At 43.6% G+C, this 16395-nt stretch overlaps 2 protein-coding genes across 5 annotated transcripts in view; one reads left to right on the forward strand and one right to left on the reverse strand.

The window, feature by feature from the left end:
• cyb561d1 (cytochrome b561 family, member D1) overlaps window positions 1-5377 on the forward strand; it is a 7081-nt gene extending 1704 nt beyond the window's left edge. Inside the window, exons 2-3 of the mRNA XM_068595220.1 lie at window positions 2-39; window positions 2642-5377. Of these exons, the coding sequence (XP_068451321.1) occupies window positions 2-39; window positions 2642-3145 (542 nt within the window). The 3' untranslated portion in view covers window positions 3146-5377. The remainder of the gene's footprint in view (window position 1; window positions 40-2641) is intronic.
• Window positions 5378-5988: 611 nt separating this feature from the next.
• zbtb40 (zinc finger and BTB domain containing 40) lies at window positions 5989-14493 on the reverse strand. Of its 4 annotated transcripts, XM_068593388.1 has the most exons (13): window positions 14400-14493; window positions 13481-13674; window positions 12250-12680; window positions 11935-12125; window positions 11049-11283; window positions 10806-10912; window positions 10523-10673; window positions 9570-9776; window positions 8724-8888; window positions 8393-8607; window positions 8115-8286; window positions 7386-7624; window positions 5990-6635 (listed from the first exon to the last, which is right to left on the reverse strand). In XM_068593388.1, the coding sequence occupies exons 2-13, from the start codon at window positions 13630-13632 to the stop codon at window positions 6417-6419; spliced, it is 2484 nt and encodes an 827-aa protein (XP_068449489.1). In that variant the 5' UTR covers window positions 13633-13674; window positions 14400-14493; the 3' UTR covers window positions 5990-6416. The 4 variants fall into 4 exon arrangements, with proteins under 4 accessions (XP_068449487.1, XP_068449489.1, XP_068449488.1 ...); XM_068593386.1 differs by having other exon boundaries at window positions 5989-6635; window positions 10523-10912; XM_068593387.1 differs by having other exon boundaries at window positions 8130-8286; window positions 10523-10912.
• Window positions 14494-16395: the final 1902 nt, after the last annotated feature.

Below are 16395 nucleotides of genomic sequence, written 5' to 3' on the forward strand. Positions count from 1 at the left end.
GGTCTGTTTTCTTGGCATCCCGTGTGCATGTCTGTGGCAGTAAGTTTACAGTCCATCCAGTATCTGACTTCCTCTTCTCCATCTGTCATCCGTCTCCTCTTTGTCTCAGTGAAACGTCCTTCTCCTCTCTTCTGATCATGAGTTCAGCTCATCTCAGCTGGCATGTCTTCTCACTGTGACTGAACCCCAGAGTGTTTCTGTGTCTCCTGTCAGTCTCTCTCACAGCTCCTGATCAACCAAACACTTCAGGGCTGTGCACTCATTCTCTTGTTCCAACGCTCCTCAGTGTGATAGCTTTGAGTGCAGCGTTGCTTTGATGAATCACAAACTGTTGGAACATTCATCTTGAGTAGTCATGAAATACCTTGATTTTTCTTTATTTTTTACATTCTTTTAAGGTTATTTGCACAAATATAACCGTATTAAGCATCAATCTTAATTGGATTATTAGTTGGATTCTCTTTATTTCGCATGATCCTAAGAGATAATGAATTGTTACTAATGATGGCACAGCGGTTGGTTTACAGCAGCACACTGCTCCTAAAATGCACCGGATGGATGAAATCTAATGTATACTATGATGAAGTTTTATGAATAGACTTAACTATGTTTTTTAATAAGGGTAATAATCACATGACACTGAAGCTCAATCTCCACCCTAAACCCTCAAACCCTCAGGGACTTACTGACGTCGTCAGCTGCTAAGTGGTTGAGTGTGAGAGGCTGTGAGGGCTTGAGCTGGTGTGAATATGAATGGGACAGCACTTTGCTGCAACATCACGTGACTATATAAAAAATATTGTGTATTGTGTTCATAAAGGGCTCGAAATGTCTGCCGCAGAATCTCAGGCACTCAACAATTTGACAATGGGACACCCCTAAACCCTCAAGGACTTTGCGGGAGCGCGCCTCAAAGTCTGTGAGTCCTTAAGGGTGGAGATTGGGCCCAAGGTTGTGTTTTTGTTAGCTTAGAAAGAGTCCTTCATATCTGACTTCTTTACATTGAAGTGGCAGCTTGAGTTTAATGGCATAAATGCACCTGAAGGCCACCGTAGTCGGTTAATCCAACCCTGATTTTAAATATGACAGTAATTTCTATTATATTCATTAGATAATGATCTAATAGTTGAGAAAAAGATTCGACTTTTTGACAAAACCCATTTTACATTTAAGATCTTTTTCTCATAATTACTAGAAAAAAGTACAAAGGGACAGTTGGCTTTTATTTCCTCAGTTTGAAGCATAAGGACATATTCATATTATTGGGTCATGGAGATGCATTATCAGTGGGACGGGTACACCACTTTAGTGCTTCACACATCATTTCAGACAGTTCTTCCATCACTGATATCTGGTCCTTTGACATGTTTTGACGTTTTGTCCTGTAAACACATACCTGTACACTCCCATCCTCTGGTATTTGTGCTTCACTCTTTCCACTGTGAATAATAGATGGGAGGGACAGCCAACGGCAACGGCTGTGTTGCATCACTGCGTCAGATATTGTGTTACCGACTGACCTAGAATATGTTAGCGACAAACTGCTTCCAGGTTGTCATGGTGTCACGTGTCTATAAGTCATGATGAAGCGTCATCGTGAAGTCAGAACTGAAATGTTCACTTCCCTAATTTGGCCCTGTGCTTGATATGAAACAGTTTGTTGTTCAGAGACACCCACTACAGACTGCTGCTGTTCTGACGACCTTCTGTCCATCACTCAGGGAAACAATGCTGTAGTCTACTGGTGAGGTGGAGCTGACTGCCCAGTAAATACACAGACATGTTGCTTATTTTCGTGCCATGATGAAAACGTATTGTAATGATGCAGAGTGCTGATTGGCTGGCAGGTGGCAGGTGATAACCTAGAATATGTGCACAACTCTTTCTTACTTCCAGTGGTCAGTTTAACTTTTCTGAATGACTGATCATACTGCAGGTAACTATATCACCAGCACTGGAAGGATAACGGCTGGTATTATTTGAACACAGTAAACTTTATTGTCCAGCCGAAGCTGAAAAATGATGTTCCGTCTTCTCACTATAAATATCACCTGACTTCAGTCTTCATGCTGCATTAAAAGGATAATTCAAATTTGTTCCAATTTGGGCTTGTTGTCATACTTATGGCCATGATATCAAACAAACACATTACCACTAAAGTAGTTGCTGAGATCTGTGGATGCTGCTACAGATCTGCAACATGGTCAGTTGACCACTGTAAGGAAGTTGAACCAATAGCTTATCCATTGGTTCAACATTCTTAGAGTTGTCCTGTATGATGAATCATTAGACATTTTAGTTGGACTGACTTTCAGTTTGGTGGTTTAACAACCTTTGTTGTGGCAATGTAACCCTGATCACATAATTAAGTTAGATTTAAGAATTTATTTTTATGACAAAAAATACACATTTTTAGCCTCCACCTCAGCTTTTACTTTCTTACATCAGAACCCGTTGTTTTGTATTTCTTCACACACACACACACACACACACACACACACACACACACACACACACACACACACACACACACACACACACACACACACACACACACACACACACACACACACTTTCTACCTGCTTTGCAAAAAAAGAGAAGACACCCTTAATCACGCCGTTCACCTTTTCTCTCCTGCAGTACTGCCTGTGCATGACTGAAGGCATCCTCCTCTTCTCGGCTGAAGGATCCCCCTTTTGCTTCAAATCTCGGAAGTGTAAAGTCCGTCTCCACTGGTTCTGTCAGGCTCTGGTCCTGATCGCTGCGGCCACCGGTCTGGGCTTCATGTTTGCCAGCAAGAACGTGTCGGAGCTCCCCCACCTGGTCACCTGGCACAGCTGGTTGGGCATCAGCACCCTGGCTGCCACTGTCCTCCAAGCGGCTTGTGGTATCGGCGTGATCTTCCCGAAGCTGCTGCCTCTGTCGTCTCCGCTGAAGCTGAAGCTGTACCACGCCACCTGTGGCCTGGTGGTCTACCTGCTGGCCACGGTGACCGTGGTGTCGGCCATGTTCTCAGACTGGTTCCAGGCCACGGTGAAAGGGGTGGCCTGGTGGGGCTTCCTCCTGCTGCCCCTCTTCCCCGCTCTGGTGGTGATGAACCAGATCACTAATGCCCACTTGCCCCGCAAGAAGATCACCAGTTAGGGAGCAGATCCTCTTCGTTCTCTTTGCGGCCATTTTGGATCTACATCCTAAACCAATCCCGCACACTCGCTCGCACATTGATGAGGAAGTGAGACACGTCGGGTTCCGTGTCCTCGCAGGAGGAACCAGTTAGTTTGTTGAATCTTTGTTGCGTTGGCAGCAGGCTGGCAGCTGAGTTTTCATGAGTTACCATATCTATTATTACATTTGATGAATGAATTAAAGTAATAAATGTTAAGAATAATAATAATTTCAGGGTACAAAATTTTAACATATTTGGCAAGATGAATTATTAGGTTATGTGCAGTAGTTTAAAAGAATTAAACATCCACTAGTGGTCAGTAGAAGAACTGCAGCTTTAAACTTGGAGGTCGGAGTCTTTAAAAGAAAGACATTTTTAAAGAATCTAATGACTTTATGCACAATATGTGACATACCAAAATGTGTACACACATGGATCAGGACAGTTGTGTACTGTTATTGATACAAACCATTGGAGGCAATCCCATCGGTGTAGTTGGAGGACAGCTGAACGTCTTATCTCCAGAGGAATATTTGCACTACTTATGCAGTGACAGTCTCAAAGTCAGTTTGTATAAACTAGTTTCTGAGGGGGATGCTGTTGATGTGAGGACACACTTCAGTGATGAAGCTGCTGTCGAATAATACCAGCCTGTAAATTCTATTTATTTATGATATTTTGTGTTGTATCTGTCTTGGCCTCTCAGAGGTTCTACATGAAGCTGTTTAACATCTAAATGCTCAGATGATTATGAAAATGCTACCACTGCTAGCAATGCCATGATGTAAACTGCATGTAGCGCCTCTGGGCCACAAGCTACTACCTATTTGTCTTTGAAGGGCTTGTTTGCTAGCCATGCTCGTTTTGGTTCTGTTTGTTGTGGTAATCAAAAGGAAACATTAATGTGTTGCTCTGTCATAAAGGACTAACGACTGTCCAGCCCGCTCAATATCTCTGCAAGAAAGACCTAAAGATTGTACCAATAGCTGCACTTTTTCATCCAATTCAGAACTACAGTTATGAGCCAAGAAGGTGAAATTAAGTAAAAACCAGCATCCTTACAAATGAACGTCAAAGGGCTTCTTCTGAACACGGTACATAAAAGTCAATCAGTGTGACAGAATGAACAGACTCAGCGTGATGAACTCTTGGGCGATCATTAGTGGTGACACTAATCCAGAGATCCAGAGTCTCATGTGTGTGGGTAGAGAAACCCACTTCCCTTCTGCTTCAACAAAGAAAGCAGACTAACCAATGGCTGTCTTTCTGACTGTCAGTACCAAGCCCCGCCCCCTCCCCCAGTAGATGCTCTGGTCCTACTGGCCTCTGCCGTGTTGGACCAGGCCTCCTCTTAGAGGCGGAGGCTGTGCAAGATTAGGAATAATTTTCTTCATTATATTACATTGATGATGATCCTTTGGCATATTAATCTAGTAATTCAATTCAAATCTCACCAAACTACTAATACAACAATCTCCAACCATTTGATACGGGTGTGGGAATGGCTTCACAGCACGGGGGCATGTTCTACCTGACGGGACGAATAAAAGCCCTGAGCAGGTAGTTTGCCACCCGTCAGGCTGTTATTTCAGGAAACGGATGAATGTTTGTTATTTCTTAAAGCGGACGCAGAGACCAATTTGGATGTACTGATCCTCAACCTCTTTGTCTTATTCACTACTTGGCATCTTATGCAAATACGAATCAGATGTATTAATAAATCCATTACAAACCCCTGGATGGTATCTGCAGTGTGGCGTACGTACAGCTGTAGGATGTGCTTAATGCCGGGTCATGTTATGCCGTCCAGGAGTTCTTTCCTGAACGAGGTTTGACGTTTTAGTGCTCCTTTATTAAAATGAAGGTTTCTACTGATAGTTTGTTTTTCTGAACTGCTCTTCATTGATGCTTCCGTTTGCTATTTTCAACAATCTGGTTTCACTTCAGCTTGGGTGAAAAGCGTACGGCAATAAATGTAAATAGTGACACTTTGTTTTCTTGTTGAGTTGGTTTTGTTAAAACAGGGGAAATGAAGTTTCCAGATTCAGTGTGAATTTTGTAACTTCTTTATTTGAAATGTATTCAGTGTGCTTCTCAGGTCTTTGCTGAGCCCGTTTAGTGTTTATGAGGCGATCGCAAAGGAAGTTGTAGGTTTGTATTTGTTTGGTTTTTGTTAGCTGTGAACCTTCTGTAATAAACAAATAACTACATTTGAATTTGCATTATCTTTTTATTTATAATCCATTATTTCAGTGCAGCCTTATGTTCTTTAGCTTCTAGCCTTTCAAAGAAAAAAGCGGCTAGTATTCTGTTTCTCATTGTTATTCAGTCTGTAGTTCTGAGGTTGAATAGAAGCAAACGGACATATTTCCTGAAAGTGTATTGAAACCCATTGGAACTAGGGGAGGATTGCTCAAGTGAATGTTTTCACCTGCTCTGTCACTTGAAATAGTTTTGTGTAATATATAAATAGGAGCCACTTTTATGTGGGCAGTGGAAATTTAACTATTGATAGAAGTGTGATTGTTGTCATCTTAAATATTTTAAGTTATACTATAAGATAATAGGCCAATGTATGTCCAAACCAAAATGAAAGACGTTTGACCAACCCATGGTGAAGGGAGTTTGCAAAAGAAGTTGTTTTAAAAGCTCAATAAAACACAAGTGAATGTTTAAAGCGGTTTACAGTATGTATCTATATCTATCTATCTATCTATCTATCTATCTATCTATCTATATATATATAGATATATATATTAAAAAAAAGACCCAAACGGAGGCGTTTTTCTCCCTTACCAGAATGATCAGACCCTTCTTTAATGCTGTGCAGATGAGCCTGGCGATGTGAGATGACTCGTGACCAGACACTCACCCGTACTTGAAAGTCCACATTCCGTCTCCAGTTTGTCGCTGTGCGCTGAGGGGAGTGTAGTAACTGAAGTGAAGGCGGAGGAATCAGCCTGACGGGGCTCAGGTTTGTTTGTTCTGCCTTTGTGTTTGACACAACTCGTTATAAGCCAAACTGGGTTTCTGTATTTAATGTAAAGTCAATACACACATTCACAACATTTCATTTCAAACAGCTCTACCACAGAAACGCTCATCGTGGACTACACATGAACCTACATCGCAAAGAGTCCTTGAGAGTTGAGTCAGTTCAGCCGCTGGCATAGCGGTTTAATGATAAGAAGAGTCCATAAAACCATATAGCTGCCCCGCAGCTCATCCTCCAGGGGTCAGAGTTCATGGTTACGATCCAGGACTCTGCAGTTTGTCCTCACAGATGAAGGTGACCGAGCTGTTCAGCAGGTCATACATGTTGACCTCCACCACCTCCGTCGACGACTCGCCCTCTTGTCCACCTGCCAGAGCCACAAACACCTGCTGAGCAGCGGCTGCCAGCTGTTCCTGGTCCTCAGAGAGGATTGGCTCCACTCCTTCGTTGCCTGTTGGATCTGCTACAACATCCTGGTTGGACAAAGACGTCATATATTGTAGCTATAAATTCATTTAAAAAAAAAAAAGAAGGTAAAACTGCACTGCTCTGTTGGCTAAAATTTTCAGTGTGGTTGTACTTTGGCCACATAACAATCAGTGGTTTCCATCAGGCAAAACATCAGTAGTGACATCATTAATTGGGGCGTGGCCGGCTGCTTGGATATTTAGCGTGGCACTCCTGTAACATTGTTCTCACTAAGTCCAACAACAAGCACAGACAATCATTGGTTTCACTTTTGTGGCAAAGGCTCAGTGTTCACAGAAACAGGAAACAGCTCAGTGTTGCGTTTAGTGACTTCATCAGGCTGTAGCTTAAAATCTTTTTTATCATGGAATTATCTTTTTTTATTAATAACTTGTAAATCCAAGGCCTTAATAGTCAAATTTGTCAAACTATGAGATGTAAAAAAAAAAAGAATGTTAGATTGTCTGAGGTGTAAGTGGTGCCTTTGTATTGCTTCGTTTGTATGACCAATTATTAAAAAATCATAATGTATTCATAATAAAGTTACACGAGGAAATAATCCAACAAATATTTGACAATGTTTGATGAATGACTGAACTGATTTCTTAATAATCGGCTGATTTTGAATGTGTTCCTGTTGATCTGATGAGTTCCACTATGTATGAAGTGAGCAGAGGTGGACAACACCTTCCAGTACTGAACAGCTGAGGGCTGATGACACCAGCGTGGAGCTGAAGAGTTCCTGTCTGACTTACCGTGTGGGAGGTGGAGGCCTGCTCCTCCCTGACCTCCTGCTCCTCCTGTGTCTCTATGTGGCAGGAGAGCAGGTGCTCCTGCAGCTCCAGCTGGGAGGAGCAGACCAGGGAGCAGAGCGGGCAGCTGAACCCCTCGGCGCTCTGGCCGACGTGCTGGCTGCTGACGTGCTCCTGCATCTCCTCCTCCCCGCCCAACACGTCCGGGCAGTACGGACACTGCACCGCCGCCGCCGCGCAGCCTGGAGAGCAGACACACTCCTGTCGTTAAGGCAGTGAAGGCAAAGGATGTGAAGACTTGCAGTCAATGTGCGGTTAACCGGGTTGTGTCTTACCTACCTTATATATTACTTCATTTACATTAAAGTATGAGTATAAACCTCGTTGGAAGGGACAGTCTGTTTTCAAAGACTGCAACAGCAAACACTGGAAATCCTGGTAGAAATATGCTAGTATTGGTTTTATTTTGATCTGTTCTTCATCTCTCCTAAGCTGCTGTTTTAGGCCCAGAAGCTGTGGAACTGTAGATCGCTCTTGGTCTCCAGACCGGTCTTAAGAAAACCTTTTAACTTGTCCCGGTCTCAGACAAAGAGGACTAGATTGTATTTCAAGACCACGACTGCGAGGACATCACTAAACCGCCTTTGTCTGATTGGTTTAACAATAAAGAGGACGACTTGCTGTATAATTAGATGGTACGGATTAAAGCCCTCATGTCACCGTCTAGCTCACCTGTGGTGTCCTCACCTTGGTGCTCAGCAGCCTGGTGTTTGGCCACGGTGGCGGCGCTGGGGAAGAACTTGAAGCAGACGTCACACTGGACCAGGGTCTTGAGCTGCCGCGTGTGGTTAGCAAACACCTCAGGATGGTTGGTCCTGTTGTGGTACCACAGGCCTGACAGTTGCTACGGCAACGGAGGGAGACACAAAATAAAACATTTAGACTCACACTTCAAACTGCACCCCCCCTCATCTTCAGCGCTGGGAAGCTGAACAACCACCTCGTCCTACCTGGTAAGACTTGTTGCAGAGGTCGCAGCTGAAGGGCTTCGCCCCAGTGTGTGTTCCTATGTGTTTGTCCAGCAGGGCGGCGCTGGTGAACACCTTGCTACAGGTGGAACACTTGTGGAACTCCTTTGGGTGGAACTCCTGGATGTGCTGGCGATGATCCTCCAGCGAGGAGAAGCTCAGGCAACACTTTTGACAGTCGTGAGGTTCCGATAAATCTGAGCGGGAGCAAATCCAGAATTATGACTGTTATTGCCGTTAAAGTCAGCGTAACAATACTCATCTAATCTAATCCATGCCACAGTAACTGATGCATGCGAGTGTGTGTCCTTACTGTGGAAGGTGTGCAGGTGGACGGTGAGTCCGCTGGCCTGGCTGTAACCTTTGCCACACTCTCTGCACACGTAGGGCCGATCCCCAGTGTGCGTCCGCACGTGACGCGTCAGCTCAATGGACTGGGCGAAGACGGCCTTGCAGTACTGGCACACGTACATCTTTCCTGAACCCAAAAAGAGGCACGTCGACTTACTTTGAAGACATTTTTTAAATCATAATGCGACGGTCAGACAAGCTTTACCGGGCTGCCTCATCTTCAGTGACACGCTTCAACAACGCGGAATCTTTGAGTATTTTATTTTTTCAGATAAAAAGGTATCGTTGGTATTTTTTAATCTGGACCCTTTTCCCCATGTTTTTGTGTACTGAGGGAGAACGCTGCAGACGGCAGCCACTAAACGAGCAATGTAATGTAAACACTCGGTCGTTTAAACCACTAAAAGTGCGTGTTGGTCCCACTGGCTCAGATAGTTATTGTAAGTGTCTGAAATCAATCAGAACATAACAAACATAACCTTGATGCTGGCTCAGGGAGAAGTGTCAGCAGGAGCAGTTTGTTGTGCTGGTGTACAGAAAGCATAGCCAAGTGGTATCTAAAATTAATATTATTTCTCTTTCGGCTCCTTTACACAATGTTGTCAGACACATATTTATATAATAATATATTTATATAATACAAGTCAGTGGCTGCAGCGTTCTCCCTCAATACTGGACGCAGATTTTTTTTTAAATACCCAAGCAACTTTGAAAGCTGAGGATTTGCCCAATTCAAGACATAAATAATAATTATATAATTGGCAGGATAGCTTGACACTCAGAGGGATGACCTGTGTGTGAGAGTTACCCTCAGAGTGCTTCTTCTTGGTGTGGTATGCCAGTGCAGCAGCCACGCCGAAGCTCATGTCGCAGTGTTTGCAGCGGTACGGTTTCTCTCCCGTGTGCAGCCTCATGTGATTCTTCAGAGACGAGTTGGCGCCGAACTTGGCGCCGCAGTCATCGCACGCAAACGGTTTCTCCTCAAAGTGCTCGGTGCGCTTGTGATAGATGAGGCCTGAAATATGAGGAAACAACCAACAGTAAATATACACTCAGGGACAAGGTGACACTTCAATGCTGAATTTGAAAAACTAAATCCAAAGTTGAAATTAGACGTTTATCCAAAGATCATAATATATAACCGTAAATGCCCAAAAAATACAAATATTATTTTCTGGAAATCACAAATGAAGCGTGGCGCTTTGTACTACATAGAAGGACTACACATTCATGCATTCACAGCAGCAGCCATTTTCCGTGAACAGAGCCAAGTACCATTCATGAACCATCAGAAGGTTACATCACAGTCAGGAAGTGTTGCATTCTGGCTCGTTGGTAGCCTGCTGCGTTTCTCACAGTCTGCTCGTAGAACACGTTTCATCTCTTGACATCTTTACTGCTGAAACTTGCGTTTCATGTAGAACTTCCTTCTCTCTGGACTCATAGTATCTCTGGGAAACGTTATCAACAGGTTTAGACTCAAAGTCTTACTTGTCTTCAAAAAGCCGTTTGACCAAAAACAGATGTTGGTAAAAGTAGGGTCGTTCAATATCCAGGCACATACGGTATTTAACTTTAATGAATCATGAAATGGACCTCCAATTAAAAACAGCAAAGACTCTACCGTCGATCACACGGTAGAGACTGGGAATTTAATGAGGGAGGTGTGACTGATGATTCATGATCAGCTGACTCAGCTCAGCCGCTGACAGTGATTCTTTGATGGGATGGCATTACTTCCTCTGGACCGGCGAGTCTCACCTGATGGGTGGGCGAAGGTCCGCCCGCAGAGGTCGCAGGCCACCTTCTTCTTGGCGCGGACGGTGTTGCGGTGGACCTCGGCTCGGTGCCGCTGCAGGGCCCGCTGGTTGGCCAGCTTCTCCGGGCACTGAGGGCACTGCTGCTCACACTCCTGGGACAGAGGGCAGCGCTTTACGTGGGCCACCATGCGACACTTGTAGGCAAAACCTCTCTTGCACCAGTGACAGAAGTAGGGTTTGGAGGAAGACGAGGGAGGGGAAGAGCCTGGCGTGGCATTTGCAACCTTCTCGTCGTCGTCGTCGTCGTCCGTCTCATCCTTAATGCTTTCCTCTTCCCCCTCTGCCTCTTCCTTTTCGTCACTTTTGGTGCCATTCTGCGTCTCTGAGTCAACTGTGAAAGATGTTATTGTTATCATCCCAGCAAGAAGATAGAAATACGGCCACATGGCTTTAATGACCAACAGAAAGTCGGCTTTTGGTTTGGTTACAGCTGACAGTGGGAGATAAAGAGTCAAGCTACTCTTTACCTCCAGATTGGTTTCCTTCCAGTTGCTGTGAGTTTCTCTCCACCTCCTCCACCAGAGAGAGCAGCAGTGAGGGGAAGGAGGAGGCAGCTTTGTCTTGAACGCCGCGGAGCAGCCTGACCAGCGCTGCCTCACTGAGCTGACCCTCCTTCACTCTGCTCACCAGCCTCTCCAGCGCTGATCTGGGGTCAGCCTCCTCCCCCTTCTCTTCCTCTTCCTCCCAGCACTGACGCACGACCTGGCAGGAGCAGAAATGTTGCTTTATTTTCCTCAACCACAGAGAGAGTCGGAGCCTTCATGGGGGAACAATGCTTATATTAATGGTACCTGGGTTATAAGAATGTTGATTCATGTTCTAGTAAGAACCCTCACTGTTTTCTGATCTGCTTCAAACCTAATGTACAAACAGAGGCGTGTCAGACTCATCACTCTGCTGCTCTCACTTTGTCTTCGCCAACAGGAATATTCTGTAAATTTGATTTATGACTGCTTCTACTTTCCTGTGTATTCGTTTGGTGTTACGCTGCTGTAAATTAAACATGGCACTTCCTGCTTCAAGGAACTTCAAGAAACTGAAAACACAGCTTTTCACTGGCAGGCAGAAAAATATTCTTCCCAAAATCTCCAAATGTCTAAAGTTTTAGATAACAGTGTGCTGATGTGAGGGTCAAAGGTCAGACAACGTCGCAGAATGCCATGCGTACAGATTGTAAAGTCCTTTGAGGCTAATTTGTGATTCTACAAATTAAACTGAATTGGTCTTTAGGTTGTTTTGAATATGACGGTAAATATTGTACTTTTTACTTACTACATCTCAGAGGTAAATTATGTACTTTTTAATTCACACATACACGCGCGTTGATCTCAATTGTGCTGCCGTTGTCATTACCTGTCTCTCCCGGTCGTCCAGGCTCTCTGCTGCCTTGCTCAACAGCTCCCGGATAGACGTCATGTTGCTGAGGAGCTCCACAAGCTCGGAGGAATTTTCCAGAAAACCAGAGGCAGGCTCGTTCGATGCCTCGGCTGCCGTTGTGTTGTTTTCTTCCTGTACACTTTCTGAGGATTTGGCTTCTTCGGCCTCTGTGCACACGCAGACATGAAAACAGTGCCGTCAGAAAGTGATAGAACATTGTTGTTTTTTTTTTTTACGATTGTGCCTAATACACTGGCAACTGTGTTTTATGGCTGTAAGACTGAAACTGACCTGAGGACTCAGAAAGCTCCACACAGGTTTTTTTACATGCTGGTTCCTCTGCGTCCTCACTGTCACTCTGACCCTCGGCCTTCTTCAGCTCGGCCTTAAGCTCTGTCTTGTCTGAAGTCGAATCCTCGGCGGGTAAAGCTGAACCTTCAGGGTTCATGCTCTGTTCTTTGTTGGTCACGTTGTGGCCTGGAGTCTGTGTAGAGAGGACTGGGACTGTGGCTTGCTGGCTCACAAGACTGGTGAGAACGTTTCTGAAGCCGACCGCCACGTCGAACATCTGCAGGCTGTCTGCAGCAGCGACAATGCGGCCCACATTGTGTTTGCCGAGAGGCAGCTTGCCGGTGTAGACCATGTCCAGCAGACAGCCAAACTCCAGCGAGGACACCATGGCCGTGTCGATGGAAATAGTGTCGGAGTCGTCCAGGAGAGACCTGACAGAGATAAAGAGCACATTGTTCCTCTTCAAGTTCAAGGGTGATAAGTTTCCCACCATAAGCCATATTTCCTTTTATGATCTAATTGTCTTTACTGTGCTTTGAGTTATATGAATGGGACGACTTGATTCTGACCCACATACTGTAGTTGACAAAAACAAGATATCACATGAGTAACATTAGATGGACTACTACGGGAAAGAAAGTGGATTTGAAGTTCCTGTCACAGAGCCAAACAGATACATGTGTAGAGGGGGTGTGTATTTTCTACTACTAAAGCTGTGAACGTGACAATATATAATTAGGATTAAGCAATGAAAGGGCTTGGACTCTATGTTAAAAATATTAACACGTGTGAAAAGAAAATGTATTCATATACCAAATGAAATGGCTGTGATATTTTTTTTCTGTTTGTTAGATAAAGAGATTAATGCCTCGTTCAATACTGAGCAGCAACAACAAACAGAGCTCTGCAGCGTGTTCAACCAGGTGCAGCGGGGGAACAGCTAACGTTTACTGGTGATTAATGTACTCCTATAGGCCATTAGGTGATTTAAAAGTATATCAATCAACGACTCTGATAAACATTCTGACTCCAGAGAGACTTACATATTGTTTATGAATCTGCCCTGCAGTATTTGGGACCGACTCGACACTGGCCAAATAATCTCACAATACTCTGCTGACTGTGATTTATCTTTAGTGACCTCACACCCACCCACCAAACGTTTCACTTGAATAGATGGTCTGCAGAGCAACCTCTGCAGGCCATCGCTCAAACCCCATGCTCACACTACCTGAAGAGCATGCTGGAGGCGGCCAGTACCAGTTTATGTGCGCGATGAGGGATGTCTCCCACCAGGATGGTGCAGTCACAGAAGTGGCCCTCCTTCCTCAGGGCCCACAGCTGCTGCATCAGCTGGCTGCTGTAGTTCGGTAGATCTAACATCTTGTTGTCGACGGTGTTGAGGGGCAGAAGCTCCCGCCAGCTCTTGTAAGGAGAGAACATCATGTCAAACTCAATCCACAAATGAACTGCTTTGTTTTACATATTCAACAAATGGCCAAAAAAAAAGACATTAAAACAGTATTAGAAGAAGCCAGAATACTGAGCATCTCATGTCTGCACCACATTCATTACAAGGTTTTACAATTAGATATTGATACCGGCCTCCACATAGAGTGCTTTAAACCGGTGGTTCTCAAATGGGGGTACTTGTACCCGTGGGGGTATGTGAAGGCACTCCAGGGGGTACCCGGCTAAAAAAAAAAAGTTCACAGGGGGTACATCACTGAAAAAAAAAGGTTGAGAACCACTCATTGCTTAAAAGGGTCGGGAAGGAGACCACTTTAGTGCTTATGTTACGTTTCTGTGCACGTTTAGAGCAGCACATGTAACATTACGCAGAACATGGATTTAGACATTTGGCGTATGAAAAGTGTCACGTCAGATAATATTAGTAAGCTACGGAGCCTTCGCTACATGACGAAGCATCCGGCAGGTGGCTCAGGTTTCAGGTTTAAGGTACCGAGTCTTCAAGATACCGAGCGAGCTAAGCTAGCCCGCTCTAGCTCGAGCTGGGGACACTGACGTCTTTACTAATGTTAGCTGTCAGGTCAGTGCAACTCATCGGGAAACATGAGCGTTTATAATCGGAATAAACCTCGACGGTCGTCAGACATGCAGCTTCCAGTCAATGGGCGTATTTGTATTACCTTGAATTATTCAAACCATCCGTCTCTTTATTTAAACTCCTTTGCTGAACAACGCTGCTCCGCGCAATAAAGCTTTAGCCGTTTTGAAAATGGCGACAGGCGGTGCGGCAACCAAATGTGTCCGTTTCCGGTTGAGAAAATAAATAAATATGCAAACGCACATGATCAACGCTGTTTTCAGAAACATGCCAGATAAATACGTGGTTTTAGATGTTAATCCTCATCCTACCAACATAGTCAACGAATAAAATAAACTATTGTAACAATCAACCAGAATAGTAACATGTGGAAATCTGCATCTGCCTCCTTCAAGTCTCTCCCCTGATAGTAATTGTCATCATTTAAAGTAGGACCCATGGCAATCAGTGTACCCTATTTGATCCATAAAACACTACATAGGTCATTGACTGGGGTCCCCCGAAGATCTCTAGGGGGAGCTGTTTCTTGATACCCAAATGGAAGGCCCCAACGTGTCAAATTTAACAAGTTTTGGGATCTGATAAACCCCTCCAAAAGGAATTCAATTGCCAGAATATAAATACAAATGAGAGTTTCAATAAGCCCTTTGCTGGCCCGACTTTGTCGGTGCTCGGGCCCTTATTAAAACAGAAAAGGCATTCTGTGAGTGAGTAATGGGACCGGACTGCAGAATGTCAGTGCCACATGATGTTTAATAAACACAACCCCGTGTTTTTTTCTTTCATTTCACAAACGGGAAAACTCACCATGTGTTGGACTGAATTTTACGCCCTGAAGAGGAACATAAGGAGAGAACAGATGAACAATGATGTTACTCCAGCTGCTCCAGCTTGCGCCACAAGTTGACTTTTAAAATAAGTTAAATATTTACTCTTTTATTCCACATTAATACTGCTTCATACTAGTGGTACTACAATGTTACAGTGAGATGAATGTGTGCATGTGAAGCCTCTATAAAGACAATTTAGTGAGGGAGTCACTAATTACACAGTGAAGTGGTTTGTTTTTAGTTTTTTTGCGGAATAGCGATTGAACTTTAGTTGCCTGTTCATCAAATGTCGAGGAGACAAACAAAATCTCAAATGGCAATATGCTTTTTTTTTAATTACACAAATTAATCATCTTATTTCAGAGTGATTGCATTGCAATATGATATTAGGGGGGATATTTTAAAATATGGGTTAATACGTCCCAGAGAGAAAAATGTAGTTCAGGCTATTCCATCTCTGTTGTTTCATTTGATTGATCTGTGTTTCCTGTACTACAAAGTGTTTCCCGCTTTAAAGATAAACTTGATTACCGTAGATCATTAGAGCAGTTTTATAAATTTAATGTTAAAATGAGGACCAAGTATTTTTTAGATTCCCTACAATCAAAAGAATAGAAAAAGATTGATATATTGATGCAACAGATTATTTCAGGAAAGTTGAATAATGATCATTCACCTAGTTTTACACCTCAACCTTTTGATTTCATGAATATATGTCTGGGAGTCAAAAAAACAAACGCTCAATGTTTTAAAATAGTAACATTGTGCTTTTTGAATTTGGTCAGTTGAATTTGTTTAAGATGAACTTAAACAAATTCAGATTGTTAGATCTCTTTAACCTTTATTATTAATTTACTCTGATACTGTCCTAAATGAATACTATCGTGGTTTGTTGTACTTGTAATAAATGTTATGTTCTACAAATGTCTATTTGAAAATCCATCTATCCATCCATTATCTTAACCGCTTATCCTCATTAGGGTCGCGGGGCGCTGGAGCCGATCCCAGCTGTCAAGGGGCGAAGGCAGGGTACACCCTGGACAGATCGCCAGTTCATCACAGGGCATTTGTAAATTATTTACGTATAAACTGTTTTTAAGTGTGTCCAGCTGTGCATTTCTTGTTATGTATAGAGGATAACACATATGCAACACCTGTGACTACTTTATTACTAATAATTTTTGAATATGTGTTGATGTTGCGTAAAATATTTGCCTACACAGGACTGAAATAAGCCCAATGTCCCTG

The sequence above is a fragment of the Clinocottus analis genome, unplaced genomic scaffold, assembly GCF_023055335.1.
Source record: "Clinocottus analis isolate CAN_PGR_092001 unplaced genomic scaffold, fCliAna1.0.p SCAF_3, whole genome shotgun sequence".
Classification (NCBI taxonomy): Eukaryota; Metazoa; Chordata; class Actinopteri; order Perciformes; family Cottidae; genus Clinocottus; species Clinocottus analis.